The sequence below is a fragment of the Pygoscelis adeliae genome, unplaced genomic scaffold (genome assembly GCF_000699105.1).
Source record: "Pygoscelis adeliae isolate BGI_AS28 unplaced genomic scaffold, ASM69910v1 Scaffold181, whole genome shotgun sequence".
NCBI lineage: Eukaryota > Metazoa > Chordata > Aves > Sphenisciformes > Spheniscidae > Pygoscelis > Pygoscelis adeliae.
The window spans coordinates 4,010,855-4,031,091 of NW_008824360.1; the positions used below are offsets into that span (position 1 = coordinate 4,010,855).

The 20,237-nt window shown below is 42.2% G+C and overlaps 1 protein-coding gene across 1 annotated transcript in view; it reads left to right on the plus strand.

The window, feature by feature from the left end:
* Positions 1-12,611: 12,611 nt before the first annotated feature.
* Positions 12,612-20,237, plus strand: part of ROR1 (receptor tyrosine kinase-like orphan receptor 1) — a 59,360-nt gene continuing 51,734 nt past the window's right edge. The window contains exon 1 of the mRNA XM_009319825.1: positions 12,612-12,681. Coding sequence (XP_009318100.1) covers positions 12,639-12,681 — 43 coding nt within the window. The 5' untranslated portion in view covers positions 12,612-12,638. The remainder of the gene's footprint in view (positions 12,682-20,237) is intronic.

Here is a 20,237-nt window from a genome sequence, read left to right on the forward strand (position 1 = left end):
GTGACAGGGGGTTTGGCTGCTGGGAGCTGGACTGAAATCACCAAATATAATGTCGTTATCAAATCAGGTAACGCACAAGAAAATCTCTTCTCTTACTTCTGTTACACCCTTTCTGAGACTTTAATAGCCAAATTTTTAAAAGATTCTTGTAATGCTATAATCTGTTATCCCTGGCCTTATGTAAACAGCATGACTAACAGCAGCACACAAACCCACTGTCAAAGTAAATTAATTTGGGAATCTGGGTAAGAAAATACACAACTTAGCAGTGCGGTGTTTCAGGAGGATTAAAGACATGCAAAAACCTGAGACAGCATCCAAAATCATTAATTGATGCTGGATTTTCCAGGTATCTCAGTAAAGTCTGGATTAGGTTCAAATATTCCTTGAGCATCCATGTATTAAATAATGGAAAGTTTTTAGTCTTGTACAGCCACAGGGTAAGGAGTTTGATTACTTCAACATTTCAATTTAAACTAAACAGGTGGTAGATTGTGATGTTTGACCGGAATCACAAAAATGAGAAGGTAATCTGCCAGAATAAAAACTAAGTGTTTCCAACATCTTTCTCATATGAGAAAGTCTAAACAGTGTGTTTAGACTTTGTGCAATCAATGCTCCGTATCTCTCAGACAGGAACCCTCCACCCGAAAATGCAGCCATCCCTCAAGAGACCAAAATTGCAGTTGTGCACGGTCTCTCTCCATCATTCGTTCAGAAGCCCCTCTGGTAGCATCAAAACTTTGGGTTTTTTTGGTGAAATCGAGTTCTCTACAAGATGGTCAGAGCTGAGAAGTGGGACAAAACAGGGGGTGTAGCTCCCGGCATAGTGAGGAAGGGACCCATGAATGAACTTTAGGGGAGTTGAAAAATTAGACAGCAGAAAAATTTGGCTTGACCATAAGGAGTGGTTTGGGAACTAATTACAGATGAATGGAGAAAAATTGGAGGAGCAGTCTGTAAATACTAGGTACGAAACTAATGAGAAGGCTATGGGATGTTCTACCGTTTCAGTTTCCCAGAGTCCTGTTTGCTTCGAAGCTTTCAAGGAGAAACTGTGTTTTCCTTTACTTATAAATAGTCTGTACAAAATATTTCAAGTGTGTCTGGATGCCATCAGAGCTGACTAATGTTAATGAACCCACTAGTCAAATTTAGCACTGTAATAAGCATGTGCTCATTTGAACTTGGCACAATCTGCACACAGTCGGGCATACTTTGGCAGGCGCTCGCTCTTATCACCTGCTGAGCTTGATATTACTGCAGCACTTTGGCCTGAAGAACAAGAAATTAGGAACAGCAATCAAAAACTTTTGTGCAGCTGTGTGGTTTGCAGCTACTAGGCAAGCAGTTGGTCCACTGGAACTTCATCTGGATGTACTGTGCTCAGTGTGTTTATTTGCATTGCCCTGCCTTTCAGAGAAAACCTGTATCCATTTCCAAGCTAACTAGTTTCTTAAAGTATGGCAGTTGCCATGACTTTGAAACATAATCTCTGTAGACCTGCAGTAGCATTACATCAAATGCCTAGCTTCTTGTTTGTTGAGCTAATAAAAAAATCATCAGTGGTTTATCCTTCCATGAGGCTTCAGCGGCTGCAAAAGCAGTTAAGACTGAACAAGTCAACTTTGCCCTGCTCCTGTTGATTTCTTATTGTACAGGCTATTAACTTTTAGAGACTCTGTTTTTTTTGTGGCAAAGCCATTATGGGGTCATGAAGACTACAGACATTTGTACCTCTGGGTGCAATTAAGATTGAGGCTTGCTAAGTCTTAGTTGTGTTGTTTAGAAGTGGCTCTTTTGCACCAACCATTTCCTTAGTCCTGACTGTGCTTGAGAAAGTGCATAAGGATTGCTGCATGATTTAAGGATTCAGGAGATTGACTTCATCAAACCTGTGGATTTGGGTCCATTATTAAGCTGCCAGCATGAGGCTTGCAGTGCTGAGGTCTGCATTCCCAGGATGGGATGTTCAGTAGCTCCTGGAAGTTTGCATAATTCTGCATCTGTTGAAATCATGGGGAATCTAGTACAAGAGCATGCTTAAGCCACTGATGAAAAAATTTGAAGATCCCCCAAAAAGTAGAAATGAAAATAAATTTGGTCCTATTGTTAAGTTTCGATTTAATTTTTCATGTTAGAGAGTATCTGAATCCAGGAGATCCTGATGAACCTTGGATTCAGGAAACTTTCCTATAGTAAATAAGTTGTAACTGTGGCTAAATCAGTACATTAACTCATTCCAGCAATGAAGGCATTAAAAATAAACCTCTGAAACATTGACATAAACCTTTTGTGCAGACTTAATTGCCTATATAATTGCTTTTGTTAGTGAGCGTGTGGACAGCCCTGATCTGGAGTCCCACGAGGGCAGGACAAGGATAGACGTGCCTGTGTCGTGTCACTGTTGTGTCTGAAACCCAACCTGGAGCCATGAAAAGGGAGTTTAGTCTTCACCTCCAAGAGGCCTTGCCCTCTCTTGAGGCTGCTAATAAATGCAAATTAGCTGGAGGGTCTTGGTTTGGTTTTGGTCTCTCGAGGATGCTGTGCCTGCATGCGCTGGAGACTGAGGGATCTGGGTCAGGATCCTGCCTGCTGGTGCTTCCCTTGGTGCTCCCAGCTGAGACCTGAGCCAAGCCCAGTTCTCCACACACATGCTGATCAGTTCTTACTCATAAGTGTCATCTGGTTGACTTCAAGGAAAATTATAAACCCCAGCCTTTTAGCAGAAGAAATTAAGTTTTAAATCTACCTTCTAAAATGTACAGGCTTTAAGCCTGTCTGAGATCAGGCTTGTGTGGGTTTAGACCAGGGTGTAAGTTCCTCTTGAACAATCAATGTAGCTCAGTCCTGACTTGGCCAAAGCATCCAGCTCTGGCATCAGTTAAGTATTTACATTCCCCCCTTTTTATATAAATTGTGCTCTATTAGCATACGTTTCACAGTGTATCCTTGTGTTTCAGCCTCTTTATAAATTTGGCAGTTTGTACATTAATCAACATCAACCCATGTAAAATCCTAGGCATGAGGTTGAAGCCGTCAAACATGCAACATTTACTGTTTCATCATACGCAGCCAATAAGTCATGTTGCAATGTATGCCTTGTACCAAGAGGATATGGTATAAAATGGAGCATGTTTACACTAGGGAGACTTCTGTGTATTTAAGAAGTAATTGTTTCAGGACCGTTCATTTAATTCATGAGCTGACATGGGTACGTTTTTCCTCACTGCAACAAAAATAATTACCGAGCTCAAAAAATAATAATGAATTTGCACATGGCAGACTTCTACTGTAATTTTCTTCACAAGTTATAAGGGTTTAATTGTAGATTGCTAGTAGCCTTATCCATTTCAATAATTTCTGGCCCTCAAGTGGTGAGGTGCAAGGAGTTACGGTGTGCTGCGATTTATGGTGGATGTAAATGATTTCTTGTTTGCCCGCCCTGTATTTGGCTGCGTTTGCCTTCTTTAAAGCTTTCGCGGGTGGATTTAGTGCAGTGGCACTGATGGAAGCCAGGGACAAGCGAGCAGGTGCAATGCAAAGCCCTATCCCAGCACTTCATCCTTCGTCTGCAAACACTTCTATCCTAACAGTGCACTTGTGGACACTGCTCAGTCTGCTGTTTTGTGAGATAAGTAAATGGGAACCTGTGTGGATGTTGTGTCAGTAGAAGGGCAGGCCCCCCAAAATGCTTCTGTGTGGCATTGATGCCTTCAGGAAAGCAAGCATCCATAGTAGGTGTGGGCTGGGTGATATGGATCACTCAGAGTTGCAAGGACATTTAGGCTTTGCAAGAGAGCCTTTTCTCTCCGCTTGGAGGGATCTCGGTGCTCTTTAGATTCAGGACCTTTTGGGGGTGTTGTTAGGGAAGCCTAACAACAGCCATCTCAGGCAACCCAGATGTTGCCACCACAGTGTTGCCCCCAGAAAGTGCCTAACAGAGAACGTTGCCTCCTCCCATTCCTCCCCGGACCCTTCCTCACCATTCCTGGCATTGAAATGTCTTCACCTAACAGTGCCTCATGACGTTTTTCTCTACCTCCCTGCCCTCTTGATACTGTGATGGGTTTTTGTGACTCCTCTGTTTCTTGTCACATCTTCTTACTCCAGACTAGCCACCCAGTAATTTCTTGCTGCTGCTGTTAGTTTTTTGCTTTCTTCTGTTGCAGTCATCCAGCTTCCTTTCTGTCATTCCCACTTCCACTTTCTCTTCTGTCTTTCTGCCAGTCTGAGGTGCTCAGAAGAGAATAGCTCAGAGCATGGAAAAAAATCCAGTATTATCTCAGGTAGGTTTGGAGAGATGGGAAATTTGCATTTATTATGCAAATACCCAACCTTTGTAGGTTTGCATGACAAACAGCTGTGCTGTGCTCCCTTCCAGGGTTATTACTACTGAAGAACAACCAGACTCTCTGATATCCATCTCCAATAAAAGCTGCCTTCATGGGCAAAGAAATGATGTGTTCCTCCAATATCTTGCTTTCACATCCCTTGTGTTTCAGATTGTACAGAGCAAAATTGTTCGTCCTAGAAAAAGCACTGAGGGATGTTCAGAGGCTGCCAACTTTAGTGAGATGGACATGTTCCTTCTGTGTCCTTGTCTCTGCACTGCCAATAGAGTCAGGACAGTCCAAGGCACCAATCACTTGTCTACAAAGTGCTTTTGCTTCAAGTTAACTTAGAAGCCCAACCTTTATTCTTTCTCTAGATTTGCCCCTGCTTCCTTGGCAGTAGAGGTAGAGGTCCTGTGAGTTTGTGCCATGCAGGATCATGCCTGGTCCACCTGAGTGGTGCTGTTCCCAGGAACGCCAGGCAGAGCGTTTTTGCGCTAGGCTCACACGCCTGAGGTTCACGTCTGGTTGATGTGCATTGAAGTGCCATTCTAGCCACAATTCTACAGTTCATAAGCACAAAGACTCAACTGTGAGCTATGAAATGCTGGCGTTCAGCCAACTGGCCATTTCTTTTCTTCATTCCTTGTCATTAAAGCTGTGGGTTGCTCCAGGGTGCAGTGTTTTGCTCTTCTTAAGTGGAACTGTTAACGACCCAATTTAGAGCAATGTAAAGTGCACCCAGATTCCACAGTGACTTCTAAATCCATATAACATTAATGATAATCTGTAATTAATAGCTGCAATCAAAAGGAATTGTAGTTTAGTAATTAGAAATTTAGGATTAAAGTATTAGCATATAAAAAAGGCTTCTTAACAACCTCTTCTTCCAAGAGATGGCTCTGATCCCATGTAAGAAAACAGTTCTTAACTGATACGAGCTTAGTCAAAGACCAAGTTACTAAAAATATTGTATTGACCTGACTTGTGTAGGTCATTAGACTACTGCCAAAACATTTAAAGGTACTTTAAGAGTTTGCAGGTATTGAGTACGTAGCAATTGCATAATTTTCTGACGATGTTGCCTATTGATATTCCAGAACAAATGTTAAGAATGGTGTGTTTGAGAATAAGTTTTAATCTCCCCAGCAGGCCCTTTGGGGTGGATATTACTGGTATCCTGTAAGTACAGGAAACCCCAGTGACTGCCTGCCGTTGAGCCAAAAGCTTTCCTGGTGTATCCTCATCAAAGAGAGCAGGTCTGCAAGAAGACATAAGGCAGAGGTGTTAGGTGCATGCAGTGCTCTTGGCTTCCTGCCCTGTAATCACAAATGGGGCACTGGGATTCTTTCTGATGATGCATCATAAATGGGCTAATCCTTCGATTTATCTCTAGCCCTCGGGAGCTTGAGGCATTTAGAAAGACTCCCAGGTAGAGAGGTTGTTTATTACATACGTGCTGATGAAAGTGCCAGTAGCAGTGATGAGGTGCTCTGATAGATGGAATAGGCTGTGGTATAAATGAAGTTCCTAACAATTTCCAGTCCTGCACTAAATTAAATCATCCTGCTGCATGTCTCACTTTTGAAGCTGAAAATTAATGTATTGTATGTTTGAAATCCACAGAGCTCAAATTGTTCATTGGTGTTGAAAATTTCCCTATCTAATGCCAATTGTTAACCTACCCCAGGCTATCAATAATGATATACTACAGATAAATAACAGATAGATGTGCTTGAAAGTTTTACATTCTAATAGTATGAGGAAAATTAACCATTTGAAAGTTATTAGCATCATGCAGTATCATCTCTGCCCCTATCTGCATGGAACAGCCTGAAGAGCTCCAGTGGGTCCTTTGCCAGCAGAAAGTGCAGTTTCCAACACAGTGATGGCAGCAGTGGTGAACTCTGCAGGAATCGTCTGGTAAACTCTATCTCTTGGATCTGCCTATGCAAGGTCTTGGCAGATCAAGCTTTGCCTTTGCTTTTTCAGCCACAGAGTAACCGGGTGGAGTAAAACTAACTAGTTAATGTTAAGCATTTGAAGGAGAAATGCCATCATGCAGCATTTCATCTTGCTTACCAAACAGATCTTTAGTTAAGGTCTGTTCTCCGGCAGTTTTTATTGCATATAATTTGTAGGCTGTTCTCTTTCAGAATATTTAAAATGACCGTACAAAGGCCAACAGCTTCACCTGAACAGGCAAGGTAGAGTCTTTTTGCAGGAATATATTTTTAACGTGGACTGTGTTTGCTGTAGGCTATATATACCATATTTTTTACAGATCATTGTCTACTGAAATTGTTATATTCATAACTAATCAATGGAAGGTTTGCCATTGACCTATGGTATTGCATACTATTAAAGGCAGTATATTCTCCTTGAGAGACACCTACCTTACTTGAAGAGCAGAAATGCTCTCAACAATTTCCCGTCTTCATGCAGTTTTGCCTCGTTCAACTGATTGAAGTATTTATGATTCCTGCCTCCTTTTGAAACACAAGAATTGTATAATGCAGACATGTCTACTGACACGCAGAGATACTGATGTCATGAAAATAAAATCCTTTCACATATTAAAGATATAAGCAAAATTTGAGGTATATATTATGGAAATCTCAGGACGGTGCCAATTTTTAAACAGACAAGAAAACTGGTAAATAATAGGTCGTATCCATTACAGTCTGCAGAAAGTATGTCTAGATTTCCTTCAGCACCTCCAGGGTGGGCTGTGGATAGGCTGGTAACTGACTGATTGCAAAACGTAATATCTTGGGAGATCAGGTGAAAATGTGTGGGGAACTTACAAAGGATCAGTGAAACAGAAAACGCAAAAGGCAAAAAAGGAAGATGAGGGAGATACGACTGAGAAGAAAAACAGCCGTGAGGCATATCTGTGGGAAGATCCTGGAAGAGATCAGTCGGGTAGGAACTACAGAGAGAAAGATGAAGCGTCAGTCTGGAATGTGCAGAAAAGCAAAAAATACCGAGCACTTAGTATAATTAGGTTTTGCTCTAAGTCTGTATAACTTTATCTATGATTCCTGTTTTCCTAATATTATATCAAAGTAGGATAGTAGAAGAGTCTATTTTCTGAAAATTTTTATTCACCTCTCTAAGGGGTGTTGGTGCTTCTAGTAGATCTGCTGCTATAAAATGCTTATCGGTGATTTGGCCAAAATAATTGTGCCCAAATCTGCTGTTAAGTTGTCCTGTCTTGACCCTTCTGACAGCGTGGGATAGCTCCCCATTTGTGTCTGTAGTAATGCCTTGCCCAATCCTGTTTTTAGTGTCTCGTGAAATTGGGGTTTTATCACTTCCTTAGGCAAGTTCCTTCATAGGATAACAAATCTCACTTGGGGTAGGCTTTCTACGCAGCTTCAGAAAGAGATTGGCAAATGGAAAACTTCCTTTTTTATTTAGTCTAAACATTCATTTTGTATAGTTTATCTTATGACTCAGACTTCTAACTCCTTGGTTACTCTAAATACCTCTTGCTTTTTTTCTATTTTGGGTATTCTACAGTGAGATCTGAATTGCATATGTTGCAGTCACTTTCATATTTGTATCAGAAAAAATTACTTACTCCAGATTGTCTTGAGGGTATAGAATTAGGGTACAGAATGACCCACTGGTGTGATTTAAAGTAAGACAGAGGATGCCCATTAAGGAGACACTTTGAAATTTTGTTTGCATGTTTTAACTAGACACATCTTCCACCTTAAGAAGATGTGTTCCTGCAAGACCTGGGATTTTCATCTCTGCACCCGAGAAGAAAGCCTGTCCCAGGCAACACTGTGTACATTCCTATGCTTAGCAGCCGTACAGGCCTCATGCATTGCTCATAGGGCCTTGCAAGCAGAATATCCACATTCTTAGACTTATTTTACTCTCTGCTTTGTTTCTATATAGCAGATTTATTCTCCATTAAAATCTTCAATCATTTCTGGGTTTGGTGTCATCTTAGTTATTTGCCTTCTTCCTGTTTTGACTTATATTCTCTTTACTTTGCGTTACGAATGTATCACATAGAAATATTAATTAGCCTGGGCACGGGGCCTGGATCTTCTCCTTTTCAGTTCTGTGGGCAGGGGATGAGGCTGCCCCATCCTTTTGATGGGTCTGTAACCCTGACAATACAAACACTGGAGCACTGAGTAATGGTTGCTTCTGGTGAGAAAATGAGACAGTAGTGTGTGCCTGTGATAAGAACTAGCTCTGCAGTTTTTCTTCAGAGGCAGGTTTTTGTAAACCTTATTGAAGTTTATTTAATCACAGAGTCTTTAAAAGGACTGACTTGTGTGAAATTCACTCTACACTTATGCAATATGGTAATAAAATCAGATGTTAGCCAACTTCTCTGTGGGGAGTGTATTTGAATACACTTTACTTGGCTTTTCACAGGGGTTATAATTGACTGTTGAGATTTCTCATTAACTTAAGACCAACGTTTCTTAATCGTGATAGAGGTTTGAACAGATACTTATCTTTCCAGTATTAAGGATGAGATTCATCATTCATCTGGAATGATTTCATCTGTAAATAAAATCTTAATGGGATAATGGTTCTCTCTGCTACATTTCTCAGGTTGACTTTTTTCCAAAACAAATCTTATTGTTCAGATAGTTAAAGTGGGGCATAAGAAGAGGGCATTTTTAACAATTAAGGATTAATTTTTAAACACCTCATTTGAAATCCAGTTGCAATATTAAGCAGATTTTTTTTTCTTTTTTTTAATGGTGACAGCAAATGGGCAAGCCTGTTTCAGTGCCCCAAATGCAAGTTGCTGTGTGTAAATCCTGTATATGGGATTTACAGAATAAAGGGAGCAATTGGTTAGTGGGAGTTTAAAGGTCGGGTGTGTGAGTGAAGTGGGTGGATGGGCCATTGACGAGTGGAGTGATGGATGCTGAGCGCCGCTCCCTGGTCTCCTCCAGGCCTCCAAGCTGTCATGGGTGGAATAGCTGTAGGTTTCTTGCATTCAGTGTGACCTTCTTGGTGCTCCAGCTCTTTGACTCACTAGCACACGGTGGGTCCCAAAAGGGAAAAAAGGGAAAAAGTCCTGCTCATTCCCAGTCTGTTTTTTAAAACCCTTTTTCCTCCTGGAGGCAGAGTTACTGAGCGAGGCGGATCAGGCAGGAGCAGGAGGTGGGTTTGGTTCCAGGGAAGGAACAAGTTTGCTCAGACGAGGCTTTGATCCTTCTCCCATCCATGACTCATCTCTCTCCGTGGGCTGGCTGGGAGCTCACCTTTTGACAGAGCATGCTTCGAATTTGGCCTGAAGGTTATAACATAGTTTTTCCAAGGAGAGGTATCACGGCTCTCACTTCAGTGCACAGCAATCCTAAGTCATCGCAGTTAGAAATTAAATTCATGCATGTCTTGTGGACTTTTCTGGGATACTTTTGTTTCCTGCATTAACTTTGAACCTATGGTATGTTCCCAAGCTTTGCATCTTCCTTTCAGTCAAATAAAATGTTTACTAAGGGCACAGTAATACGTTGCTCTCAAATTGGAGCTTTAATTCAGGAATATCAGAAAATTACCAGTTACCAGCCAGGAGAACTATCTCACAAATAGTAAAGTTTGGTCTTCTAATGTGGTTTCTTCTGTAGATCAGGTGATGGATGTCTGCTCTGTGAGATTTACGGTCATGTTTTCAAAGCCTGTTTAAGAAAACATTAATATGAACACTCTGGAGTTTTAAATAGCAAAATATTATATTTGGTCATAGTATTATTAGTACTTTTTCTTTCATTTTGGTTAATGTTTGTTAGCTGTTTGCAGAATACGGTTCATTTGTAGGCTCTTAATACTAGAATATTTCCAGGTGAACGAAAGTAATATTACCTACAGAAAATATATTGTCGAGTGCAAAACTTGAATGTGTGAGCAGTGTGAATGACATAACCCACTGCCCGTGGGTTTGAGCGGTGCCCTGTGGCCATAAGAGATGAATCTGTTTGGTCTCAATGGCAGGTGTGAGAGGCAACGGCACCTCAGATCCCTCTCTTGAAGGGGTTTTATCACAGATCTACAGGAACTGCCCCATTTTTTTGGGTAGGAGGGATGGAAGGGCAAGAGCCCAGGGGAGGCGTAGGAGATTGAGCATCCCAGCCTCTGGCACCAGCCTGACACCGACCAGGTCCTGGTCAGCATTTGCTCACTGGTTATTTGTCACCTACCCCATATCTCAGCTTTAGCCTCAGAGCATATCCGTCAATCACAGTGTCCCGCTGCTTGGATGATCGTGGTCACCATGAAGGCGGTATTAGCACTGGATCCATTTTGTTTTCCTTAAACCTTGCAGGTCTTTCAGCCACATGGTCCCTAACATTTGGGTTAGGTACGAAACTCAACTGTTAAAAAGTAAAGAACGAGGAGGGATGGACACAGTAGGCCAAAATCTCAGCTTGTGTAAACAGGTGTCACTGCTGATTTCAGAGCGATGCTGTTTTACATGGGCTCAGGATCTGTCCCCATCAGTGGGTTTCTGCCCTGTGTATCTGTGCAGGCCAGGGGCCACGTTTGTAGGTGAGTTATAATGCCTTCAAATTTGGTGTTTACATTGGAAATACTTGACAGAGTCTTAAATAAGCAGTGCTACCAGGTGGGCTTTTAAGAAAGACGATATTTATAAAAAGTGTAGCGGCTGTATCTGAACTTAACAGCTTCATGCATTTGTATGACTTTGTGTTTACAATTTTCTCGTGATTTTTTAATGAAATAGAATAATTGCTAACTGATCAAATAAATGCAGAAAATCTTTGGATATCCTTGCACTGCCACAGTTTTATGAGTGGAATTGCTTTGTAGTTAAAAGGTATCTGGAAACAAGCTAAAGGGATGGTGTCAAAATAAAAATAATATACTTCAAAATATTCTTGTTCTCACCTGGGATCCTGCTGACGCTCATCATCCCAACTCTGCCCTCGCTGTGCACCTATGGGACTGAGTGAAATCACCCAGCACTGGGGGACCAGCCAGGGTGCAGGATTAGGCCACAGGGTGTTAGTTTGTAGTGAATCTTTTTAGCATTTCACTCAGATTGGGCACTGACACATTGAGCACTGCTCGTTTTTATTTCAAATTCACTCCCACTTTCAGTGCCGTAGCTCTCCTGTCCAGCATCGCTGTCTTCCTTTCCACGGTCAGGTTTCCTGGGGCTGGGTGGACACAGGGTATTAGGAGGTGCACTGCATTTCTGTGCCACGTAATGTGTGTGCACACCCCTTCTTCCCACCCTTCCCACCATCACTCACTAAAGCTCGTATATATGTGTATTAATCCCTGGGGGTTGACTGTGAGAGATTGCGCTCCAAAAGCAGTCCTTCCCAGATGCCAGAAGAGCGAGTAATTCCCCCCTGACCGTGTGATGATGGGTTTACACTGCTGAACGTGGTTTTGCAAAGACCCTCGGGGAGCCCAACAAACATCTCATCATGGATACTGCACCTGGCCACTGCAGCCTGTTGGGATGTGGCAAGCGCTACGGCAGCAGTTACACATCAGAGTCCTCATATGGGTTTTTGATGAAATCGTCGACATTCAGATACAGGGAGGTGTTTTACCATGGCCTATAGCTGAGGCTGGAAGTATGCTGGCAGTTCCTCCAACACCGTCCTCTGTACAACTTACTGTTTGCATGTTAAAAAAAAGGTAAAAATATAAATGAAGACTAAGGTCACCGCTCAACATTTTCTTGAAAAGGAAAAAAGTATCATAGCAATGAGAAAGTGCTACTGATGATCAGAGCAGTCTTTCCAGCCTGTGTTTACATGAGTAGGAGGATTTTTCATACAAGTAGCCCTATTAATTTCAGTGCATAAACTGTGTCTCTTCTTGTGCGCATGGGTTTGCAGGATTAAAATCACTTGTAAATGTTAATAGATAACATGTTCAGCAACCTCACAGCATTTGTGTTTTTCTTAGCTGTAGCATTGCAGAGTCATTCTACCTCTATAAAACTCGTGGAGAGATTTTAAGGTGGGCCAAATACATCTCAAAGATTGGTTGCTTAATTAACACAAGGCCTCACAGTGACAGCATTGCAAAACAAACTCCAGCGCTGGCCCTGTGCCTTTTTCCACTTTGGTGGTTCTGCTACCCATATGTCTCAGCCTGCCAACATAAAGCATCGAGTGCATTTTAATAGCTGCTGTTCTTCAAATAATTTTATTACTGTGACAGCAACTTTATACATGCCTTTTACTCTCCTGATGATAAAGAATCGATATATTAAGAGCATCTTTTTTTTCCTATTTTTCCCTTCCAGGAGCAAATTCATCAGTTGTTGCTGATTTCATGCCTACATCATCATGGAACATCTCAAGTGAATTAGATAAAGGTAAGTGGACAGAAAAAAATAAAGATGTGAAATCAGATTTAAAAATCTCAATTATTCTTCTTCACTTGGCCAAATCAGCAAGCAAAGGGATGAGGAGGCATTTAAGATAAACTTTGTTTGCTTTGTGATCGTTTGACATTTAATTACGTGTGGTTCTGTGATTTCTGGAGAATGCTGTGTTCGTTTCTTGTACTAGTAAAATGTTCCACATGGTAAAAATATTTCAAGATGTGAGTTCTGTTGGTTTATGAACTGCTTGACATTTTGTCTGGTGGATCTTAGGATTTGAACTCAAAATTAACAAGCATCAGGCAGTCAGTTTGCTTCAATGTGTTTTATTATGAAATTCTGAGGCTTTAAATTAATAGATGGGAAAAATACATTTGCAGGTGGTAATTATGTGTGATTTGGAGCTCTCCGAAGGGTGTATATTGTGAAAAAAGGTATGTATTTCTTATTCCCCTTCATTTTGTAAATTATGCACCACCAATTATTTAAGCCAAATTGCTTAGCTTCCTCTAGCCCTTATTGCAAGGCAGTGGCCTGCTGCTCCTGAGTCAATCTGGTCTTTGAAATGCTTCTAACATAACGTTTACAGTGGAGGATGCTGTTAGCCACACTAACTGTGCAATTTGTCAGCCACTCTTTACATTTGCTTATAACTTTGCCAACCATTAACTATTTAGACTGAAATTTCCTATAGTGGAGTTCTGCCACAGATGGTTTTTCCAAATGTTTTTGTCTGTATTTTGTTAATGTTTTTTATGAACATGTGTTCATAATGTTTTATGTTTATGCATAAGTATGTTTTCTATGCTTAAGTATGAAGAGAATATGTAGTTCTGAGTACTTTAAGGCAAGGTTGACTCTTTCATGTCTGCCTTCCCACCAGGGAAGGAGCAGGACTTTCTGGTGATCCAGGACACATTGGAGAAGACGAGAGTCAAAGGACTTATGCTTGCTGGTGGGAAAGGGAGAAAAGCATGTAGTCACTAAGCAGAGGATTCCCAATTCACAGCAAATTGCTGAAGGAAGGCATTGACAGAATGGATGTCTTATCCCACTGCAGTGATTCATCCAGGTGCCCATGGCAGGTCCACAGGTTTGGGCTGTGCACTGGGGACGTCCTGAAGCTGTGGAGAAGTGAGGGCGGTGGTTTCCCCAAACAGGATGCCTGCGTGTTTCTTTACTTGTTTGGCAGCTTTGTTTGGTTTTTAAAAAAAGTAAGAAATAAATAAGTGGCCTAGAAAAAGCAAGTTAAGGCCACAAAGCCAAACACTCAAGAGTTAGGAAATGCCAGAGAGAAGGCAATCGGACAGTCTTAATTCAGGCCTCATGATATCCTTGGCAGGCAACCTTTACTAACCTACAGGGTAGATTTTTCTCTAGGAACCCAGCCCATGATCACAGGAGAAGACAGGGTCACACTTCGTTGAAGTGGTGGAAGTATTTTTTGCAAATGATCATCAGTGATACATTCTTTGTTCTCCACTGTGAGCCCAAGGGTTCAATTGGGAAAGCGCCAATAGATTGCTACGTATTGCAGGGAAGGCTGTGTGCCTCCAACCAAAACCTAGATAGAGGGGAAGGTACAGAAGACATATTGAAGATAATGTAATTTTACAGTAAATTGTATCTGATCTGTGCTGAAAAATAGCCCCCAGTTGCTTCTTTGTTGTTATTCCTAATGGGAGGTTTTGTGTAGACTGGTTTCTTATGATCAGGGTGATTTTAACCCATATTTTGGTTAGGCTTGCTGTCAGCTGGTAGTTCAAATCCTCCTTTTTTTCAGTAGCATGTGCCCCAGGTGGGCATTCTCCAAAGCCTTGATTTGATTGGCATAGCTAGGAAACAGAGAAAGGTGTCTGGTGGCAGCATAGACTGCCTGCCTCATCTGCTTTCTTCAAAATACTCTCCATGCTGGATTGTATCAGCCAGGGTTCAGATGTCCCACCCTCAGTGTGCCGGCTCTGTTGGAAAGCAGCAGCTCCAGAGCTAGCAGAGGTAAAACCTGGGGTGACTGCCACCGTCCTGGACGTTGAGTCATCTTATTGATCAAAGCGAAGCTTACACTTTCTGTGCCAGTGCTGAGCCTGACCTCTACGTTAGTAATTAAACCATTTTCTGCGTTACTTCCATGCACCTGTTCCTGAGCTATATTGTCAGAAACAGGTAAAATGAAGTTTCATGCTTCTAATCCACCTGGAATGTGGCAATTACTACTCATTGGGCTGAATCCTGCATTCCTGGGGGATTACTGGCCCCTTTGCTCGCTCTGATTAGCATTTAGACTGCTGTAAGCTTACACACCTAAACATGGATTTACATATGTGATTAAAATGCATTTGCTGCCCACAAAGCTTAGTCAAAGGGGCGGATTCTCCCAGTCCGCCCACAAGCAAAGTAACACGCGCACGTTTTGTCTTGTCTAAGAGAGAAGCAGGGGCTTTAATGTGGGAGTTACTGGTTCTACTAAAGGTCTTTGAAACTCTCACTTGTATAAAGCCAAATATATGGCAGCGCATGCTGACTTGGTGAGTTGAAACCTCAGAGGAGACAATTAGGCGTGCACTTAGTTTCCATTTTTTTTGCGAACAAGCACCTCAAGGAATCAACATCCAGTTGTCTTTTGCTGCAGTCAGCCATGAGGTCACACAGGCATCCCAGTAAAACTCATTTTAAAGCCTATTAAGTTCACCACATGAAAGTGGTTTCCAGCCAAATTTCCCAATTAAATGGCTGTCTGCATTAAGTGGCTCTAACTCTACCTGCTGCCTTCTGGAAATGAGCATCTCTTCGTCGAATATGTCTCCTGTGTTTGGGAAGCAGGAGCAGCTCATAGTCTTGCTAAACAATATTCTGCATTTTGAAATTATTACTTAATATGGTACTTTCCCTAGCTTGGTGAGTTCTGCAGTGATTATCTTACAACTGAGCCCTATTCAGGTTTCAATTTCTATTAAATAAGCTAAATCAACAGCATTAAACAGTTGCCTGTTTATTCTTTTTAACAGGAAATGAATTTAAAAGAGACGCAGCCACCCATGAAGAGCTGTTGAAAGCAACGATTGATGGGAGGGAGGAGGTGGTTTCTCACCAAAACCTTAAAAAAACAAACAAACTGTGCATAGAAAATAACAAATAATCACTTTTAAAACCAGAGAAATTTAGCTATGAGCATTTCTCTCTCTTTTCCAACTGGTAAATCATGGTGTGCAGAGGGAATGCCACAACGGAGGAAGAGAAATGAAAGTGTGATCCAATAAATATTTAATTATATAGGGAGAAATACGTGAGCTTCAGGGAAAAAAGGAGACTCTGGTGGTAGGAAAAGGCCTGTCTCAGGGGGTTGGTGACAGGAGCGAAGCCTTTCACCCCGAAGTTGCTAGTTGAGATTTCCCTCGGGCTGGGGGAGCCAGCAGCCGCCCAGCCAGCAGATGTCCAGCAGGGACCATAGCTCATTGGAGAAGCTCCTACATGGCACCATTGCACTGCTCCTGGCACTCACCACGGCACGGCCACTCGCTCTTGGTGGCTTAAAGCAATTTCCTTATCTGGAAATTGTTTGACATCGGCTGTGGCAATAGGTGATACCTGAGGCAAAACAAAAAGGCCAGATGAAACCAGGAGTAAGTGGAGTTCACGAGGGTGCTCTGCCCTGGTGCTGGCTTTTGAGGTCCGTGCTCCGTTCTTTAATGCGACTCTTTTTTGGGGTGTGCCAGCAGGCGAGGGAGCAAGGCAGGCAGCCCCAAGTATTTTTTAATCTTTCTTTCTTCCTGTGGTTTAAGGCGCTCTGGTTTCTCATTTCTCCTTGCCTGTGCATTGCCTCCCCTCTCTCCCCTTACACCATGGGACAAGTTCCTGCTCCAGCTTTTTGTTTGAGAAAGCTTCTGATTTACCATAAGCTCTTCCTTTCCCTGATCCTTATTTAAAAAGATGAGGAGCCCTTCATTCAGCTGCTTCTCTTCCACAAAAATGATTGTGGATGGGTAGGCTTTTCCTTCCATCAGATGTCAGTTTGTTCAGAAAGAAATAGATAGGCCTGAATTTGAATGAGAGCCTATTTACATCTGGTACAGCAGAGGAATTGTTTGGGAACTCTTCATCCTTAGGCAAAGATAGTATTGGAGTCTCTGTGAAGAAAGAGTCAGCTTTGAAATATTATTTTCTCTTAACTGTAAGTAGAATTCAACTTCAGTGGACTTTCACTGGAATAGGATTCTCTATGGGACTGATAAGAGAATGATGCTGTTGCTGCAGCTTCACCTGATCAGGTCCTCCCTAGTCCCCCCCATGCCCACCTTCAGCCTCCTCAGGAGCTCGTTTCATTGTGGCAGCTCCCTGACCATGCACTAGGATGTGTCCTAGCCATGGTTGAGCCAGAGCTGAGGACACTGTTGCTGGGGTGCAGCACGTTATCACATTGCCGGTACCTCCTCCTCCCAGGAGCTCTTCACTTCGTCCTTCAGTTTCCAAAGAAGACCTATTAGTGTGAATTTTTGCAGATACTGCCTATTTTCCTTTCCCTTTCATGGCCTATCTGCTTTGGCAAACAAGTATAAAACATTAGAATGATTCAGGGCTTGTGAACCATTTTCATTTCCAGACATCCGTGATCCCAAGCCCAGGCTTTGAGCTCCCCACCACTCACAGCCTCTCTGTGTGGCATAGACCTTGCAGTCGCTGCTGTGGCAGCACTTAGCAGTCCAGCAGTGCTCCAGGTGGTGTACGGAAAGCAAACAATCCCCGGAGAGCTTGGCAGCAAGAGTCAGGATTTTACAAAATGCACCCCAAATCAGACAATGGTTTAAGGTTAAGCTGGGTTTTATCCTTAAATATTCAAAGGCATATCAGTACAAGGATCACCTATAGCAAGCATCTCTCCCCTGGGATGGTCTGGGGATCCTGAGCAGACAAGAACTAGGGAAGGCCAAAACAGGGGGTAGGAGAGCTGCAGTATTTGCTCCACTACCCTGCGCATGGGACTGCGTGTCATTAACTTCTTAGAGGTCCTTGTGCAGGCAGAGCATCCCCTGGCAGGGTGCGTTGCACGGCAGCTACAGCGCAAGAGGAGGCCATGGAGCACAGAAGGGGCTGCAGGACGTCCCGGTGGGTACACACTGTTGATGGACACTTTGGGTCTGGAGGCTTCCTGAGGGGAGAAGCAAGCCTTGCTGTCCTTAGTGATGAATCCAGGCTAAAGCTGTCACCTTGGCAAGTCTTTCCAGGCAGGGATATGACCTGGCTATGAGTTCTTACAGGGAAAATCTTTCTGATCTCCCAAGGAGGCAAACTACGTCTAAAAAAACATAAACAAAACCAAACATCTAGAAAACCAGGTGAATTGAGGCCTCCTAACTTTGGCCCCAGTTCTTTAGAGATTTCCAGATTTTCTTTTGAAATCACTGGATGTGAATTTGATACGCGTGGTGAAAGGGGAAGAATTACAGCTTTCACATTTATGCACAATTTACCTTTTTATTTTCCTTTATTATCTGGGGGATATTCGGTAAATCAAGCTCCCCTGATGGGGCTCAGGATTCTGATTCTATTTGTGGGGTCCTGTTAGTAGCAAGGCAGTAAATTACTGCTACTTTGTTTGAAAATTTTTTTAGCCACAGTACATTAGCTCCTTTTGTTTGCTTTTCCACTGACGGAGTGTACATTTTTATTTGAGAATTTGTGTTTCTTGAATGTCTCATTTATAAATAATACAGGGTGTGAAATTTGAAGGTCACAGAACATAACCTGAAAAAGAAACCACCCTGAGTAACGTTGGGCATTCATGGCAAAAATCTTTCACAAAATGCCTTACTTACATTGGATTTTTTATATGACCTCAGTGTGTGCAGTGAATATCTGACCATTATATATAAGGTAACTATATATAAAACCTTTTTCTGGCTCATCGAGCTATCTTTGTTTATTTGAAAGATTGATAGATCAGAGGGTTAAGGGACGTGTTTTATTGTAAGTTTCTGTTCCAAATTTCCTGACATTTTTGGTTTAAAAAAAATAGACCTTTAAAAGGCACAGAAAGGGCTAATAAGAACCAGATTCTAAAGTGATGCTATGTCAAAATGTCAAAAATAACAGCTTTTCTTTGACTCTACAGCATTAATCTTAAGGCACATACCTTTCTATACACCCTTCCTTTAATAGCTTGAGTTTTTGTATGTGGCTCTTTACTGCAGAGCAGCTTCTAAAGTGACAACAAAACCCCTTGGTGGTTTTCAGTAGTTGGGTTTATAGCTGGATGTGGACATTTGTTTACCTATTCCAAATCACTTTTTTTTGTGATAAAGTTTAGAGGCTTCCTACTTGTGCTATAAAACTGGTTCCTGAGTAAGGAAAAGCTTCATTTCCCCTTGCCAGATTATAGCGTCAAAGCTACCACCAAGACATCTGTCCTTAAACCTGAAAGGTGACTCATAAAAGGAGAGGCAGATGTGAACTCCCAAATGCATATTAAGAATTCACATAGGCATGAAGGGCAGTGAGTTGTCCAGTTCCTATCCAAAAGCAATGGGATTCAGGTGCTCAGCCCCAGATAATTTTCTGGAAGTCCTCAGGCATCTGTGCTCCGGTTTCCCTCCACAAGCTCTCCCTCCCCTATGGCCCAGGGCAATCTCTAAGCTGCTAATTATCAGAAAGTAGCAATTAATTCTGAGAATCCCAAATACCGTGAGTGTCACATGTGGACATCTGAAAAGCCATAAAGCCTCGGGCAGTGGTCAGCCTGTTCCAGTTCAGTAAATTATCCTCGGGTGGCACTAAACCCTCTAGGTAGTGTCTGGGAAGAGAAAGCCCAACACACAGCTGCAGCATGTATTTCGAATTGAGTCTTGCACGTACACATTACTGAAAGAACTCATTTGAAAAGAAGCTGGGCAGGCAAAGGCGGTGGAGTATTTCCTTTTGTCCCAAGACAGTTGACATTGAATATTTCCACTTGATTGTCTGGACTTCTTTAACTCTGATATTCTTCATATGGGTTGCCAAATCATGGGTTGAGTGTGGTATTCCTTTCCTCCCACTGTCATTCCTCTACTTTTATTCATTTAAAATAAGTGAAATTCCAGCCGGGAGTCTTCCTTTTGCCCCTTTTAATAACAAGGGTCTGTTGATCAGACCCACAGATTGGACCTGCTGGGAGTTGTCTTCCTTTGTGAGTTATGGGCAGATCAAGCAATCAATGGTTAATCCTTTTTCCAACTGAGAAGTATGTGCTCTGTCTATAGCCACACTTCAGTAAGAGATCCTTCTATAACTGAACTGGAATAGCTTAAAATTCAAATCGATTGTACGTATTTAACAACCAGCAAGCCCCTCCAGCGTCTTCAGGCAGGGTGGGCTCTGGGTTGTTGCCTTTCTCCAAAGAGAACAATTCCAATGGTCTGAGCTCAATGGTGATGCTGATACATGTGAGTACGGGGCACGTCCAAGAGTAGTGTCAGACTGGACTAACGTGGATTACCCAAAGCTCTGAATGAATGAAAATGCTTCTTTCCAGACTAGTATATTAAATTGGACAGACTGTGTCAGATCCTCTGATG